This window comes from Pinus tabuliformis, chromosome 9 (assembly GCF_031772625.1).
Source record: "Pinus tabuliformis cultivar Carrire ecotype Pingquan chromosome 9, CPIR1, whole genome shotgun sequence".
NCBI classification, from domain to species: Eukaryota; Viridiplantae; Streptophyta; class Pinopsida; order Pinales; family Pinaceae; genus Pinus; species Pinus tabuliformis.
The window spans coordinates 1,357,128,387-1,357,143,686 of record NC_142307.1 but is presented as its reverse complement, the minus strand read 5'-3'; the positions used below and the strand labels follow the sequence as shown (position 1 = coordinate 1,357,143,686).

General features: G+C 38.7%; 1 protein-coding gene across 4 annotated transcripts in view; it reads left to right on the top strand.

Annotated features, from left to right (window-relative positions):
* LOC149153543 (uncharacterized) overlaps positions 1–15,300 on the top strand; it is a 387,251-nt gene that overhangs the window by 161,675 nt on the left and 210,276 nt on the right. For all 4 annotated transcript variants that reach the window (XR_016262915.1, XM_089440848.1, XM_089440849.1 and 1 more), the window contains 3 exons: positions 13,954–14,064; positions 14,387–14,449; positions 14,570–14,696. Coding sequence is in view for 3 of the 4 variants with exons in the window: in XM_089440848.1 (XP_089296974.1) it covers positions 13,954–14,064; positions 14,387–14,449; positions 14,570–14,696 (301 nt within the window). In the remaining variant the exon portion in view is untranslated. The remainder of the gene's footprint in view (positions 1–13,953; positions 14,065–14,386; positions 14,450–14,569; positions 14,697–15,300) is intronic.

The following is a 15,300-nucleotide window of genomic DNA, read 5'->3' as shown; positions in this document are numbered from 1 at the left end:
TGTGCATGAAAATTTCAACCATTAACATTAAGATCCATAGAACAATAAAGATCGAAGAAGACAATAAACAAGAGACACCGTAATTTTGGTCAATGACCAGGGAAAAACCCAGAAAGCTTTCCTTATGAGAGAATGTCCAATTCAATCCAATTTGTACATCAAAATAGCATATCTTTGAATAGACATATAGACAATGACTGACCAGCATGATGACCTCCCACAAGTGCCAAGTCAACCCTCCAATATCCAATATAGGGTTCCCTTCAATTCTTTGCTTTAGCCACAGAAAACAAGTGCCTCAGGTCAGCTCGCATATCACAGAAAATAGTGCCTCAGTCAGCTCGCATATCACAGAGAATAATGCCTCAAGTCCACATGGTTCCACAGGGCTTATGTGCCTCAGATCCGCACTATTCCTCAGGGCTAATATGCCTCAGATCTGAAGTGTTCCACAGAGCTAAAAATGAGTGATGCAAAGTGCGTCTTGGAGGAGAGCGAATAGGCTCTATTTATAGTGATTCATCCATGTGAATTGGTGTGTCTCTTGGGGCAGGCCGACTTGATCCTGGACGGGCCGACTTGAGCACTTGTGGGGTAAAATAAATTCAATTTTTCTCTTTTGATTGTATTGATGAAAATACCGACTGAAGCTAGCAATTTCCAACACCAATTGACATAGATGACTTGTCAAAAATGAATACAGTTACTCCAATACCTGCACCTAGAACCGATAGATCAACTCACTGGCAGACTTCCAGTCTATATTATTTTCGCAATTAAGATATCTTGTGTATTTCACAATTCTTCAACAGAATAATTGTTTAAGATGTTATCTCAGTTTATGTAATCCTAAGCATTGGCTGTATATAGATTATTATGTGAAATTTTAATTTTGTTGCAATTACTGGTTATTATTCTCCTATCAATTTAGAATCTTCTCCTATCAGCATGGTGAGTTTGACCTTGGTCTATGCCAAGGGTTGGATTGGAGAGAGGTGATGAGTTTGTATGTGATGGATGGAGCAACACTCATGGTTGGAGTTATAGCACAGCAGGAGCAATGGAGCATTGACACTTGTTCTTGGTGGCATTGGGATCCAGGAGAATTGGTTGATGACAGGTTCAGTTAGAGATCGGTTTGGGATTTGGGCATTGAGGGGTCCATTCATGGTGGGTTGACACAGAGGCATACCATCACCCAGGGGTTTGTATGGGATCTGGGCATTGGGTCTCAATTACATTGGGCCACCAGACTGGTCCACAGGTTTGGATTGCTTGAGGGCAAGAAACCTTGGGGCGGGAGGATTTGTAATGTTCCTTTTTCTGATGTTGCTTATGGCATGGATACGATGGCCTTTCAGAGTTGGGGGTAGACAGGTCACAGGTGAAGGTTGGCATCGTTAGCGGGCCCAGGGGCTTTTCGAGGGGTTTTGACTCTTGAGGAGTTTTTATGAGGCCCGATGACATTTGCCTGGTATATTCCACCATGCGCACAGTGTCCCTTTCATTTCATTGCATTTCGACAACTTCCCAAAAACATAGTTATTAGTAGGCTTGACTCAACTAATTACGCTTAAAGTGGCATTTCAGGAAGAGTACTTGGCAGAACTCCTTAGTGTAATAGCTCGTTGGAACCAGAACGAGAATATCTATAGGACGGGATGGTTAGAAGTGTTTTTCAGTGACCTAAGGAGGCATGGTGGCCAATTTACCCTCTTCCCACATTAAAAAGAATATTTTAGTTGAAATAAAAGAGGGAAAAGTGCTCCATGATTAAAATAATAATAAAATAGGAGGTTCTAGAGGGGTCCACCAAATTTATAAAAGAGGAGGAGGAGGCCGTTAGGGGACATCTCAGATTTGATATTTCTTCTTGTATGAGAGGTTGATAAACCGATTCTCTACTTCATCGGTAGCCCTAGGCCGAAAACCCTCAGGCGTGCTTGTGGATGTTGGACGAAAAGCCAAAATTTTGAGTAGATTTCACTTAGAAATCTCACAGTGCTTCATTGGAGTTTGGAGAGAGTAGTTTTGCTGTAGTGGTTTGCCACAGTTTTCTCACCGGGCCATTGACATCATTGGCAAAGCCATTCATCAGTTGGGTCAGAGATCTTTTTCTGGGTTTTGCTCTGCTTGCTTCGCAAGCTCAAGTTCCACTATTACTTCATTTTGATGTACTCTTTTTAGTGGATTAATAAAATGACTCAGTGGTATTATCGACATTTATTTGTATATCAATTTGTTGGCTGTGTCTATTTACGATTATTTTGTTGTTCAAGTTCATTTCTAGAATCTACTGTTAAAATTTCCATTAGGGACATTACAAATCATGTCAGTCATGTCATCCTTTCTTTCATTGGAAAGTGATCCATTAGTCCATATCTGACCTTTCCTTCATACCTTGCTAACTTCTTTGCATCATGTTTCCTTCAGGATCTTTCATCCTTCCACATGAGTATCAGTTGTAGATGACATCTACAACTCTTCCTTTGGTACCCCTACATTAGCCCATCTAGATATTGTTCAAAAATAGAAAATGAACATTAAATCAAAATAACCTTTGTGATGGTCTTTCATCATGACATCTCCTTGTTTGCATCAGCATCCTACATATATATTGACACATCTCCAAAAAGATATACAACGTCAAGGTCTCTTTTTTTTCACACCTTATCAGGATCTTCATATCTTTCCTGTGGATATATCATAGTCAAATATTCTAGCCCTTGGATGTTGATTGCCTTCTCCATAGTTGCATTTTTCACGATCTCTTCCTTTCTTTATTCACGCATTTTCTCCCAGGTACTTCCAATCATAGTTCCTTTGACTTTGTCAACCACCTCATATTTCATATGAGGACATATTATGTTGATTTCATCTAGTCAATGTGTGAACCATGCCTTCATGCATCCTTTCACAGGAGGAGATCCTTTCTTTTGATCATGCTCTTGAGGTAGAGCACTCATTCATGATATCTGCAACCATATGACATGACTCTGTTTTATCAAGTACAAGCATACATACCTCATCTCTTTCTTTTGTTCATCTAGACTTCCTTCGACAACTTTATTGATGGAAAGAACTTCAATCGCTTGACCTGCTTCACTTCTTTTGACATCATACCATCCCATGAATCCCATATAAGTTGGAATTCCTGGCGAGACACTTGCTTCTTCCATAAGGTGAACCTTCCAATAAAGATTCCAATGGAGGATCTTGATCATCCTCATCTTGCAAATGCTCCTTTTGAATGATGTATAATGAGCTCTATACTAGATGGCTTTCTTTTTTTCCATAAGTACTACTTATGCTTCTAATGAGGTTACCAAGAGCTACATCCTTCTATAGGTGACAACCATAGACTTCTATTTCAGCTATCTTTCATGCTTCTTTATGATGATGTCATGAGCTCTAGCTTTCAATTTTATGCTTCTATGATGCCATCTCATAGCATGATGCATCCTATCATGCTTCTAATGATTCCTACCATGATAATTATACTTTACAATAGAAAAATTGAAAAGAACTAGGTGGGGAAGACTATCTCAATCATAGTAGAGATCTTTTACTTCCTCCTTGAATTTCTTCTTTTCAACTTCTTCCACTTCTTCAATGATATGGACTTCTTCCCTTCCTCGTTTCTTTTTGTCCTTCTTGAGCTTTGGACAATCTTTCTTGTAGTGCTCATATTCATGACAACCATAGCTTTGAACCTTCGACATGTTATTCATCTTTTTCTGAGGACCAAGCTTCCCAAGCTTCCCTTTTCTTCTAGCCATGGTAGTAAATGCTTGAGCTTGCTTGCTTGATCCTACATCAATTTTTGCCTTCAACCTTGTTTCTTTGATTTTGCACAATGACCATAGTTCATTGAATGGAGTAGCTTCCTTCTTCCCATAGATGCTTGATGTGAAGTTGCCCCATTCCTCTGGTAGTGTATTGAGCACTATGGTAGTCATTTCCTTGTGAGACATTATTTCTCCCAATTATTGGAGTTGGTCTCTTCTTCTGACACCCTCATAAAGTATGAGGCTATTCCTTCTTCTTTTGATATCTTCATCTTGTAGAGCTTGAGCTTCTTCTTTCGACGGTTTGAAAATTAAACCCTTAACATGACCAACAACTTCATTTTATATGAGGATCAAATCTATCCTCTTCTTCCATGCAAGAAAGTTTGACGACCCAACCAATTTGTTGCCCTCCTTGCAATATGAAGTCATTTAGACATTCAAATATAGATATAAAAATACTTGTCAAGTTAAGATACTCCTAGATGATGAAATCTTCAACTTGATGCCTTCTTGATTTTGATGATGATGTAGATAATAGAAGATGTCTTCTTGGTGAAGATGTCTTTCTTCAAAAGTGATCCTTGGCTCAAAGGGAGATCACATTGATTCCTTGATGATGATGACAATGCTTTTTCTTGCTTTTCTTCCTTCAACAACACTAGTTAAACTTGTTTCACAACCTCAAATTTCAGCCCTTCTTCAGAATTTCGGCTTGTTGTAGCAGTTATGCAATTTCGGCCTTTTTTGCAATAACCCTAGTTCACACATGTGGCTAGAAGATGGACAAATTTGCCTTCTTTCTACTTCGGCTTGCAAAGGAGACCTTTCTTGGCACAAAACTTGATTCTTGATGGTGGCTGCAATTCAATACTTGCTGTTGTAGAAGGATGTCTTCATACATTGCATGTGCGGAGAATATAGCCCAAAAAAACAAACCCAAAAGTGCTTTGCTCTTCCTTCCTCGTGATAATGATTATAGAATGTGTGAGTTTCCTAAGAATGCTTCAAGCGTGGAACCTTTCCTTGAATGAGCTAGGGTTTTGAGGTCTTCTTTGATGCTCTTAATTATTCCCTTTCAATATGATGAAATGGTTAGTCCTTCTCGATGATTGATGCTCTTGATGTTTCGAAGATGATCTCTTTATACTTCGACTCTAGAGTATCCTTCTTCGTGTTGCCCTTCTTGATGTAGTCACCTTAGCTCCGATACCATGTTGAGTAATCTAGGGGGCAACAAGTGTAGGTGATTTATCTTACTTTGACAATTGCTTGTGATGTATTTTTACTTTACTTGATTAACTTCTTATTTTCTTATTATTATTAGTGTTCTCTATCATCAAACAACTACCAAAGCATAAAGAACAATGAGACAAGAGGACACAAGATATTAGCAATCAACGAGTGCCAAAACCTCTCTAACCGAGAGGAAAACCCACTAGAATACTTCTCGTCTTATAGAACTCTAATTGACGAATTCCAAGACCTATGACCCTTGACCAAGACCCTCCAAGACCAAGTCATCCTTCCTTCTTGATGAGCTTCAACAAACTTCGGCCTTCCAACAACTTCTCCAACAACTTCAACCTTAACAACAATTTTTGCAACTTTGACCTAGCAACTTCAACAACTTCGACCTAACAACTTCACAACTTCCACCTTGATGCAACTTCAACAACTTTGACCTAACAACTTCACAACTTCGATCTAGAGGCAACTTCGACCTTGCAGCTTCACAACTTTGACCTTGCAGCTTCACAACTTCGATGTAGCTTTAGAATTTCATCTTGTTGAAGGAAATGTAACTAGGTTCGGTCTTCATAAATGTACGTTTGATATCTGTATTTATCCAAGAAAAGAAATATTATTTTTATGATATATGTCAATGAGTTTCTTGCTCATTGAAGTAGGTCTAACACATGTTAAAAATGCTATAGGTAAGTCAAAAGGTCAAAAGAATTATGTTAAAGACCTTAAGGGTATGTTACATTGTGTATAAGAGTCAAAGAAGTCACCTCCAAACAAAGTCAAGTCTTCTCCTAACAAAGACACCATCAAAAGAAGCAATGGCACCATTAAAGCACCCATCGAAGCAAAGGAAGTCAAGTCGGCCTCAAGGCAGCAAGTTGGCCTACAAGTCGGCCCAAAGGAGGGACAATCCTCTATATATAGAGGCTGTCCACTCCTCCAAAGAGAATGCAATCATCTCTGAAATCAACGAGCAAGTGAAGTCAAATAAAAGGTGGAAAAGTCGAGTTTAAAGGAGCTTCTAGTGCAGTGAAGGAGGAGGAAATATAATTGAAGTATAAAGGATTGTTTTAGGGTGAATTGTAGTCCGTGCGAGTAAAAGGAGGGCTGTCTGTGGTCACTATAACAACAACGTCAAAGTTGCTCATCTCTCATCGTTTGGGCTACAAACTAGGCCTACTAGGCCTCCTATCCAAGCGAAGAAGGAAGGACCTCAAGCGAAGGAAGGAGGAGCCATATAACATCAACAAGAACTCTCACACGTGTGAGAATTAGGGCTGCAGTGCTGTCACACTAAGCCTACCACTATACATCAAGAAGGGACTCGGTTGATTAAGAGAAGGAAGGAGTATTGTTAGGTGAAGGATATCACTAAGTACAAAAGATAAGTATCTCTTTTAGAAGGGTTACTAACAGTGGAAGGAAGAACAAAGTGCTAGAAGGAGAACAAAGTGCCGGAAGAAAGTGGACAAAGTGTCGGGGAGACATAGTGTAGAGAAAAGGAAAGACTTGACTTGTGCTTGGAGGATCTTCTATTCAAGGGTCTAGGGTTTGGCATTGATCAAGAAAGAAGCTTCAATAAGAGAAAACTTACCGAAGGGTTTTCCTCTCAAGAGAAGAGAGGTTTTGGCCCTGATAGAGAGCCAATATCTTGTGTTCTTGTTTTATGTTTTGATAGCAGTTTGATGAAGTACACACACATGCATTAATAAGAGAAGAAGAAGATTAAGCTAACAAAGAAAAGAAAAGTAAAAAGACTTCACAAATTGTTATCTAGTCCTAAAGAATCACTCTACACCTAATTGCCGTAGATTCTTCAACATGGTATCAAAGCTAAGGTGACACATCAAGGAAAGGGTATCTCAAGAATACTCATAAGGTGACTCATTAAGGAAGGACATCTACAAAAGTTGAAGCATCAAGCCAAGAAGTCTCTATCACATCAGGGACAAGAAGGTCTATCATCTATCATTCATCAGAGGAGACTACAAATCTAGAAGAAGAGCCTTATATAAAGGCACCTACAAAGAAGAGCAGATCAAAGAGGGACCTACATCAAGCCACAAATCATCAAGTAAGCCCACTTTGAGAAGACATCTTGAGGAACATCAAGATTCAAGGAAAGCAAGCTATTGAGACTTCTAGGAGAAAAGAAGTCAACTACATTTCGAAATCTATCAAGTAAGTATATGTCCCCTTCTGAATATACATCAATGTCATTTTGCAAGGAAAGCGACAAATTGGTAGGTACCAATAACTTTCTTGCATGGGAGAAGAGCACTGATTTACTTCTCAAAGAGAATGAACTTCTGAAACATGTCAAAGGGAATATCACTATCCCTGCTAAGGAACAAACCCAAGCCTTAGCCAAGTACAATAAGGATGAGACAAGAGCTCAAAGGATTCTAATAGAATCTATCAAGGTCTCTCTCATTCCTTATGTCTCCAGATTTGAAACATCAAAAGAAATTTATGTTAAGCTAGTAGAGCTATTTTCGGTATCCATAGTCGGAGAAGTGATATCTTTAAGAAATGAATTGTACAAGATGAAGATATCGAAGGAAGGAATAGCTCCCTACTTCATGAAGATCTCTGAGATGAGGGATCAACTTCAAGAGCTTGGGGAAGTCAAGCCTGATAGAGAAATGACAATTGTAGTACTGAATGCTCTACATAAGGATTGGGGAAACTTCACATCTAGCATATATGCCAAGAAGGAAGCAACCACACTTAGTAAAAGACAGAGGAAACCAGACTTAAAGCAAAGGAAGATGTGGGATCAAAGGAGCAAGCATTTGCTACCATGACCAAGAGAAAGGGAGAATTTGGCAAGTTTGGTCCACGAAGAACAAACAACAAAGATATGTCCAAAATCCAATACTATGGATGCCAAGAATATAGACACTACGAAAGGAATTGTCCTAAGCTTAAGAAGGACAACAACAAGAAAAGAAAGAGAGAAGAAGCTCACATGACTCAAGAGGTGAAAGAAATAGAAAAGAAGCAAAAGAAGGAAGATCCTCTGGATCTCTACTATGAATAAGTCAAACTCTTTACTTCAAGTCTTCTTTCAAAATTTTGAGTAGGATAGGAGCATGTAGGAATAAAATAAAATTGCATGGCTAGAAACATCTTCTAGAATCTAGAAGCATGAAATACATAGAGTTCTAGGTACTCATGTAGAAGTAGCATTTATAATGAGAAGAAAATGCATGGTTAGAAATATCTTCTCGAATATAGGAGCATGGTAGATATAGCTCAAGATATTCATGTAGAAGGAGCATGCCTAGTATAGGACCTCATCCACGATGAAAGAAAATTGATCATGAATAAGAATCTTAGAAGACGTCCATCATCAAAAGAAAAGAAATATTTGCAAGGCAAGGGTCTTTAAGATCATATGATGGAATCTTCAAAAGAAGGTTCATGAACCAAAGCAGATGTCTCATTGGGAATCCCATTCATGGGATTCAAGAAAAGGATGATATGTAGGCAAGCTAAGACGAAACAAGAAGGGCCACACCAAGGACCACCAAATGAAGCTAAGATGATGAAAGGAGAATCAAGATGAGGTATGTATGCATCAAAGTTTAGTCATGTTATCATATGTGTATTATTGAGTCATGGGAATAGTTATATAACATGATCAAGTATGAAAGAATCTCTTTCACTAAGGACATGCTCGAAGGGATGTACTACAATGCAATGAAGGTCAACAAAAGGATATGCTCATATAAGGAGTATAAGATTGCTGACTAAGAAGCAAGAAGAAACGCTGACTAGTCTAGGAAGCATGCAATGAAGAAGTGCTCTCACAAGGAGCATAAGATGGTTGACCAATCTATCCAAGAAGAAGCAAATGAAGAAAGAGATAAAGCATGTGAAGAACACCATGATCACAAAGAATCATTACCTGACAAAAAACCATTGAAGATATCTCCTGAAAGATGGCAAGACAACTCTGACAAAAAACCATTAAAGGTATCTCCCGAAAGATGGCAGGACAACTCTGATTAAAAACCATTGAAGATATCTCTCGAAAGATGGTAGGACAACTCTAACAAAGGAAGGAAGGACCCTTGACACCTATGAAGGCCTTGGAGATATGAAAGATGCAGATCACTGATTCTAGTCTACAAAGATGTTATGATGAAAAAGCCATCCAACAAAAGCACCATTTAATGTTGAAGCAATATCAGGATGGGCTACTAGGTCGAAGCATGTAAACAAGTAAGTACAACGAAGCATCCATGAGAAGTGTATTCCAAAGCATGGACAAATGACAAAGGAGTAGTCAAATGACAAGAAAAACCTGATGTATGGCAAGAAAGTCACTTTCCACGAAGGAAGCAATGACATGACAAACCAGGAAGGAAAGTGATCGATGGATGGTGCCCTACCTAGAAGAAATTCTAACAAAGACTTCATGATATCAAAGAAAGGAAGGAGACTAAACAATTGAAGAACCCACGAAGAAGAAGTTGCTGATGAATGAAAGAGTCCCTAGTTAAGAGGGAGCTCTGACAGGTCCCTGATCAAGAGGGAGTTTTCGATCACCCTTGATTACAAAGGAGTGACAATTGTGTTTTTCCATTTCATGTGTCATGCACTAGACCAGGACTAACAACTGTAAGTCTAGATGAAGGCCATGAATGGAAATGTAGACAGAAGATAGACACAACATTCTTGTCTTCACTTGGGAAGAAAGAATGGGAGGATTAGGTAATCATCTGGCATCTGGTACTCTTTGAGGATGTGTAGGGCATCCAAGACAAGAGTAGGCAAGACGACCAATATTCTTTGAGGGCTGGGAACCCAAGACAAGAATAGTCCTAGAAGGTCATACTCATCGAACACCCGCGTGGGTATGTACCTTGAGAGACAATGACTAAGGTGTCTATAAGTCATTGGTCTCGCCAACATTGTGCTCTGATCTATTGAGAGATAGCGCTGTCAGTCAAGGCCTTGCTGTGGAAACAATGTTGGCTATTATGATGCTATAACAGATGGATTTCCAATCCGGTTTCTCTTATGTGAATTCTTCAAGATTCATAATAGCCAAGCACCTTGTAATGTTGTATGAATACCTCCCTAGTTAAGAGGGAGTGTTGAAGGAAATGTAACTAGGTTCGGTCTTCATAAATGTACTTTTGATATTTTTATTTATCTAAGAGAAGAAATATTATTTTTATGATATATGTCAATGAGTTTCTTGCTCATTGAAGTAGGTCTAGCACATATTAAAACTGCTATAGGTGTCAAAAGGTCAAAAGAATTATGTTAAAGACCTTAAGGGTATGTTACATTGTGTATAAGAGTCAAATAAGTCACCTCCAAGCAAAGTCATGTCTCCTCCTAGCAAAGACACCATCAAAAGAAGCAATGGCACCATTAAAGCACCCATCGAAGCAAAGGAAGTCAATTCGGGCTCAAGGTAGCAAGTCGGCCTACAAGTTGGCCTAAAGGAGGGACAATCCTCTATATATAGAGGTTGTCGACTCCAAAGAGAATGCAATCATCTCTGAAATCAGCGAGCAAGTGAAGTGAAATAAAAGGTGGAAAAGTCGAGTTTAAAGGAGACTCTAGTGCAGTGAAGGGGGAGGAAATATAACTGAAGTATAAAGGACTGTTTAAGGGTGAATTGCAGTCACATGTGCGAGTATAAGGAGGGTTGTCTGCTGTCACTACAACAACAACATCAAAGTTGCTCATCTCTCATCGTTTGGGCTACAAACTAGACCTACTAGGCCTTCTATCCAAGCGAAGAAGGAAGGACCTCAAGCGAAGGAAGGAGGAGCCATATAACATCAACAAGAACTCTCACACATGCAAGAATTAAGGCTGTAGTGCTGTCACACTAAGCCTACCACTATACATCAAGAAGGGACTCGGTTGATCAAGAGAAGGAAGGCGTATTCTTAGGTGAAGGATATCACTAAGTACAAAAAATATGCATCTCTTCTAGAAGGACTACTAACAGTGGAAGGAAGAACGAAGTGTCGGGGAACAAAGTGCCGGAAGGAGGTGGACAAAGTGTCGGGGAGACATAGTGTAGAGAAAAGGAAAGACTTGACTTGTGCTTGGAGGATCTTCTAGTCAAGGGTCTAGGGTTTGGCATTGATCAAGAAAGAAGCTTCAATAAGAGAAAACTTACCGAAGGGTTTTCCTCTCAAGAGAAGAGAGGTTTTGGCCCTAGCAGAGAGCCAATATCTTGTGTTCTTGTTTTATGTTTTGATAGCAGTTTGATGAAGTACACACACATGCATTAATAAGAGAAGAAGAAGATTAAGCTAACAAAGACAAGAAAAGTAAAAAGACTTCACAAATTGTTTTCTAGTCCCGAAGAATCACTCTACACCTAATTGCCCTAGATTCTTCAACACATCTAGCCCAGAAATTGTAGAAACCCTAATGAAAGAGAGAGAGAGGCCCAAAAACTTCTATCTTGATCTTCTTCTTCTTCTTCGTCATTTTCCAGTTTCTATCTTGAGGAGGTCGAACCTGCTTGAGTGAGTGTGTAAATGAGGTCAAATTCCTTCTTATTTATAGGTTTGTGAGGGTTATGAATTGCTATCTTGAGGCCGACTTGTCCCTTTGTGTAGGTCGACTTGATCTTTGTCCCATGACGAGGTCTTGGAGGGTCTTTTGACTCAATAATTTTTTCTTTACAACATGTAACATGCCCAAATGGGTCTTCAATATATGACAATGACTCAATTGAGTTTATGACAAACCTAGAAGCACTTCCCTTGAGCATGAATCCCATGCCTCAAGAATACAAATAATAAATTTATTTTTCTCTTTTCATTAAATACATAAAATCATGATTACATATGCCATTATGAAGGTTGAACCCAGTTACATATTTCAACACATCCTTGGCATTTATTTCCCTTTAGACTTTATTTTCCCATTGTAGGTTAAGGCACTAGTCACTAAATTGTGTTGATCATTTTAAAATCAAATTAAAATACCCTTTACCCTATTTCTCCTAGATGGCTAGGGAAGATGCTATGGTTTTAAAGGAAGACTTGTGTGTAGAGTGTAACTTTATTGTATGGGAGTGGCTCTTTGTTGTAGGATAATTTGTGTAAACCATATAAAAACAAAATCTAGCATCATAAATTGTCTTACATGTTGAAAAATGTGTAAGTAGGTTTGGTCTTCATAAATATGAAATGTACTTTTGATTCTTGTATTTTGTAAAATGAAAGAAAAATTATAATTGTTATTTTTGGAGCATGGGTTTCATGCTCAAGGTCTTTCATTTTAGAGGTCAAGCACCCATTGAGTGCTTCTAGGGTTTGTCCTAGGTCAAGAAGTCAAAAGAGTCACTGTCATAAGTTGAAGACCCCATCAGGCACATTGTAACTTATAAAGAAAATTGTTTTTGTCATTAAAAGTGTCAAAGTACCCTTCAAGACCAATTCGACCTAGCAGTTGGAAAGTTGGCCTATTTTGAGGAGCTACATCCACCTTGAGAAGCCTATATAAAGGATGTAACTCAACCTCCTTGGGACACATTCATCACTCGAAGGCTAGGGAAAAAGGAAGAGGACAAAGAAAGATTGTTTCTGGGCTAATTCTCTTCCACATGTCCAAAGAAGTGAAGCTAGGGTTTGCTGCTTCAAGGTCGAAATTCTCTATCTGTTGGAAGAGGATCAAAGTTGTTGGAAGAAGGACCTAATAGGTCATCTACTAGCCCTAGACAAGGAAGCAAGGCAAGCGAAGTTGCTAGGAGGCCTTGGAAGGCTAATTTCACTCACATGTGTGTTTGCAGCAGCAGTTGCTGGGGGCCGAAAATTTCAGACCTGCAGTAGAGGTCGAAGTTTTGAAGCTGGGGGTCAAAGTTGTGTTGGTGGAAGAGATTTGACTGGGTTTGACTTGGACAAAATAAGCACATCATCAGGAAATTTTGGACTTGGTCTTGGAGGGTATTGGTCGTGGTCTAGAGGTCTTGGAATTTGTCAATTGAAGAATCTATAAGAAGAGAAGAGATTTGCGGGTTTTCCTCTCAAGTGGAGAGGTTTTGGCCTTGGCTTGCAGCCTACATTTTGTGTTCTTTTGTATTATTGTTCTTCTTGTTTTTGATAGCTGTTTGATGATATACAAACATAATAATAATTGAAGAAGCTAATAAGTAAAAAGACATCACAAGCAGTTATCATAGAAAGAGAAATCATCCTAACTATTGCCCTATAGATTTCTCAACATTGCATGCCTAAATAGGGCTGATTTCATCCCTATTTATCGCTGTTACACACATCTAACAGCCCTAAAATCTTATTGTTTGCATCTGTCCTAGTCTCTATTGAAAGTCCTTGGTTCCCTTCTTTTTGAAGATCATTTCAAGGACTTTTCTAAAGCTTCTATATGCCGTTGCATGCCCTAATAAAAAACATAAATCAAACTCTAACTTATAGCAGCCTTGCCATAGGTCTAATCATAGAGAGCTTAAATCTTAGTCTTGAATATCTTGGTCGTCTTAGGCCTTGCCAAGCCCTCTACCTATCTCTAGACCTCCAAAATAAGTCACCTTGAGCCATAGTATTAGAACACCTTGGAGGTGGTATACGGAAGCCTCCCTTGTTGTTGAAGTCCCACTAAACAGCAGGAGGAGGGTTGCTCAGGTGACATTGGCAACGCTTCCTTATTGTTACCATAGGGTCTAGTCCTTGCCCAGTGAGCCCTATCACTGATCCTGCTAGTCTTTGCGGCAACAAGAACCATAGGGCTACTTTGTTCAGTGGTCCTAGATATTGATTTTTATTTATTTATGTGTATTTTTCAGAACCTAAGCTGCTCTGTCTTTGCAGGAATACATTTTTATTTTAAAAATTAACAATAAATAAGCTACATCTTCATGTTTACTAGAATTTATTCTAATCTGTATCATGTAAATGCTTATGCTATACAGATGCTTCGTCATGCTGGAATTAAAGCATTTATGGGAGGGAATCTTGGCAGGCCTCTGTCAGCTGCTGCTTTGCAGTGTTTATCATCATCAGCATCAGAACCAGAATTTGCGGCATGCTTTCCCTTTCTTGTCTCCCTAAATCAGAGATGCTCTTATATTGTGCCTTTAAGTAGGAATATGTTAATATTCGTTATTCAAATTCTAAATTGATTAATCTAGTAAAAAAACTGATACTGTCCTGTTGATGATGTTTCTGAAAGGCTTCTAGTTTTTGGAAAGTTGGTAATAGATCATTACAAATTTGGCTGAAGGTTTTCATCTAACTTTACAATTTGCATAGTTCTAAAGTCCTAGGCTAATTTGAGTTTGCTCAAAAAGTGATTTCTCAAAAGGAAAAAGAAAGAGCTTCCTTGATAGTTTTTATATTTCACAGGCTGCAGTGGTTGAGGTGAGCAGCTACCAATTGGAGATTCCCAACAGGCATTTTCAACCATCGGTTAGAAGACTTCTATCATAGCTGATTTTCCTTTTACTATGGTTGACTTCACATCTTCTACCTGTCTGCACATCCTTTATGTTCTTGTCTATGATAAGATTTTCTTGTAATAATATGCAGGTGGCTGTAGTTTTGAATCTTACTCCTGATCATTTGGAGAGGCATAAAACAATGTCGAACTATGCCATGATGAAGTGCAGAGTCTTCTCCCACATGGATTCGAGCCACCTGGCAGTTATCCCAAGCAGTATGAACATATTTATGACCCATCTTTGTTGAAATCAGGTTGACTACAATTCAGAGGGATGTACATGGATTGGCAACTCAGATACTAGTGTTTTCACCTGATTTTTTTTTATCAATAGTATTGCTTCCAAAGAACATGGAACAGCTTAAACTTCATGTGATTGGGAGTGGAAGAAGCATTTTTTTCTATTATATAAAGCACATAAATTAGTAGAATTTAGCAAAATAATATAGAGTTGCTACTTTGGTAATCAGGCAATTGAGTAGAGTTGTTGAATATAATAGGGGACTGCTGGGAAAATCATTGTAATGGTTTAACATATTACTCATCCAATATGATATAAGGGAATGCCAAGTTCTTTAACCTGCATGAAAGTTGAGAAATGCTTGGAAAAAATGCATATGGTAAGGCCTTTTTGATGTTGTTGACCATGAAGCAATTTTTGGTGATATTCTTCATCATCAGACTGATAAGAAAATATAAGGATGTAATCTCCTCAGTTTTTGGTGCATTTTGTTGTTGTGATGATTATGATTCTCTTATGTTTTTTGCCACTTTAGCTCTTCCGCTTTGTATCGTCATCATTGTCTCTAACAGTCCCATT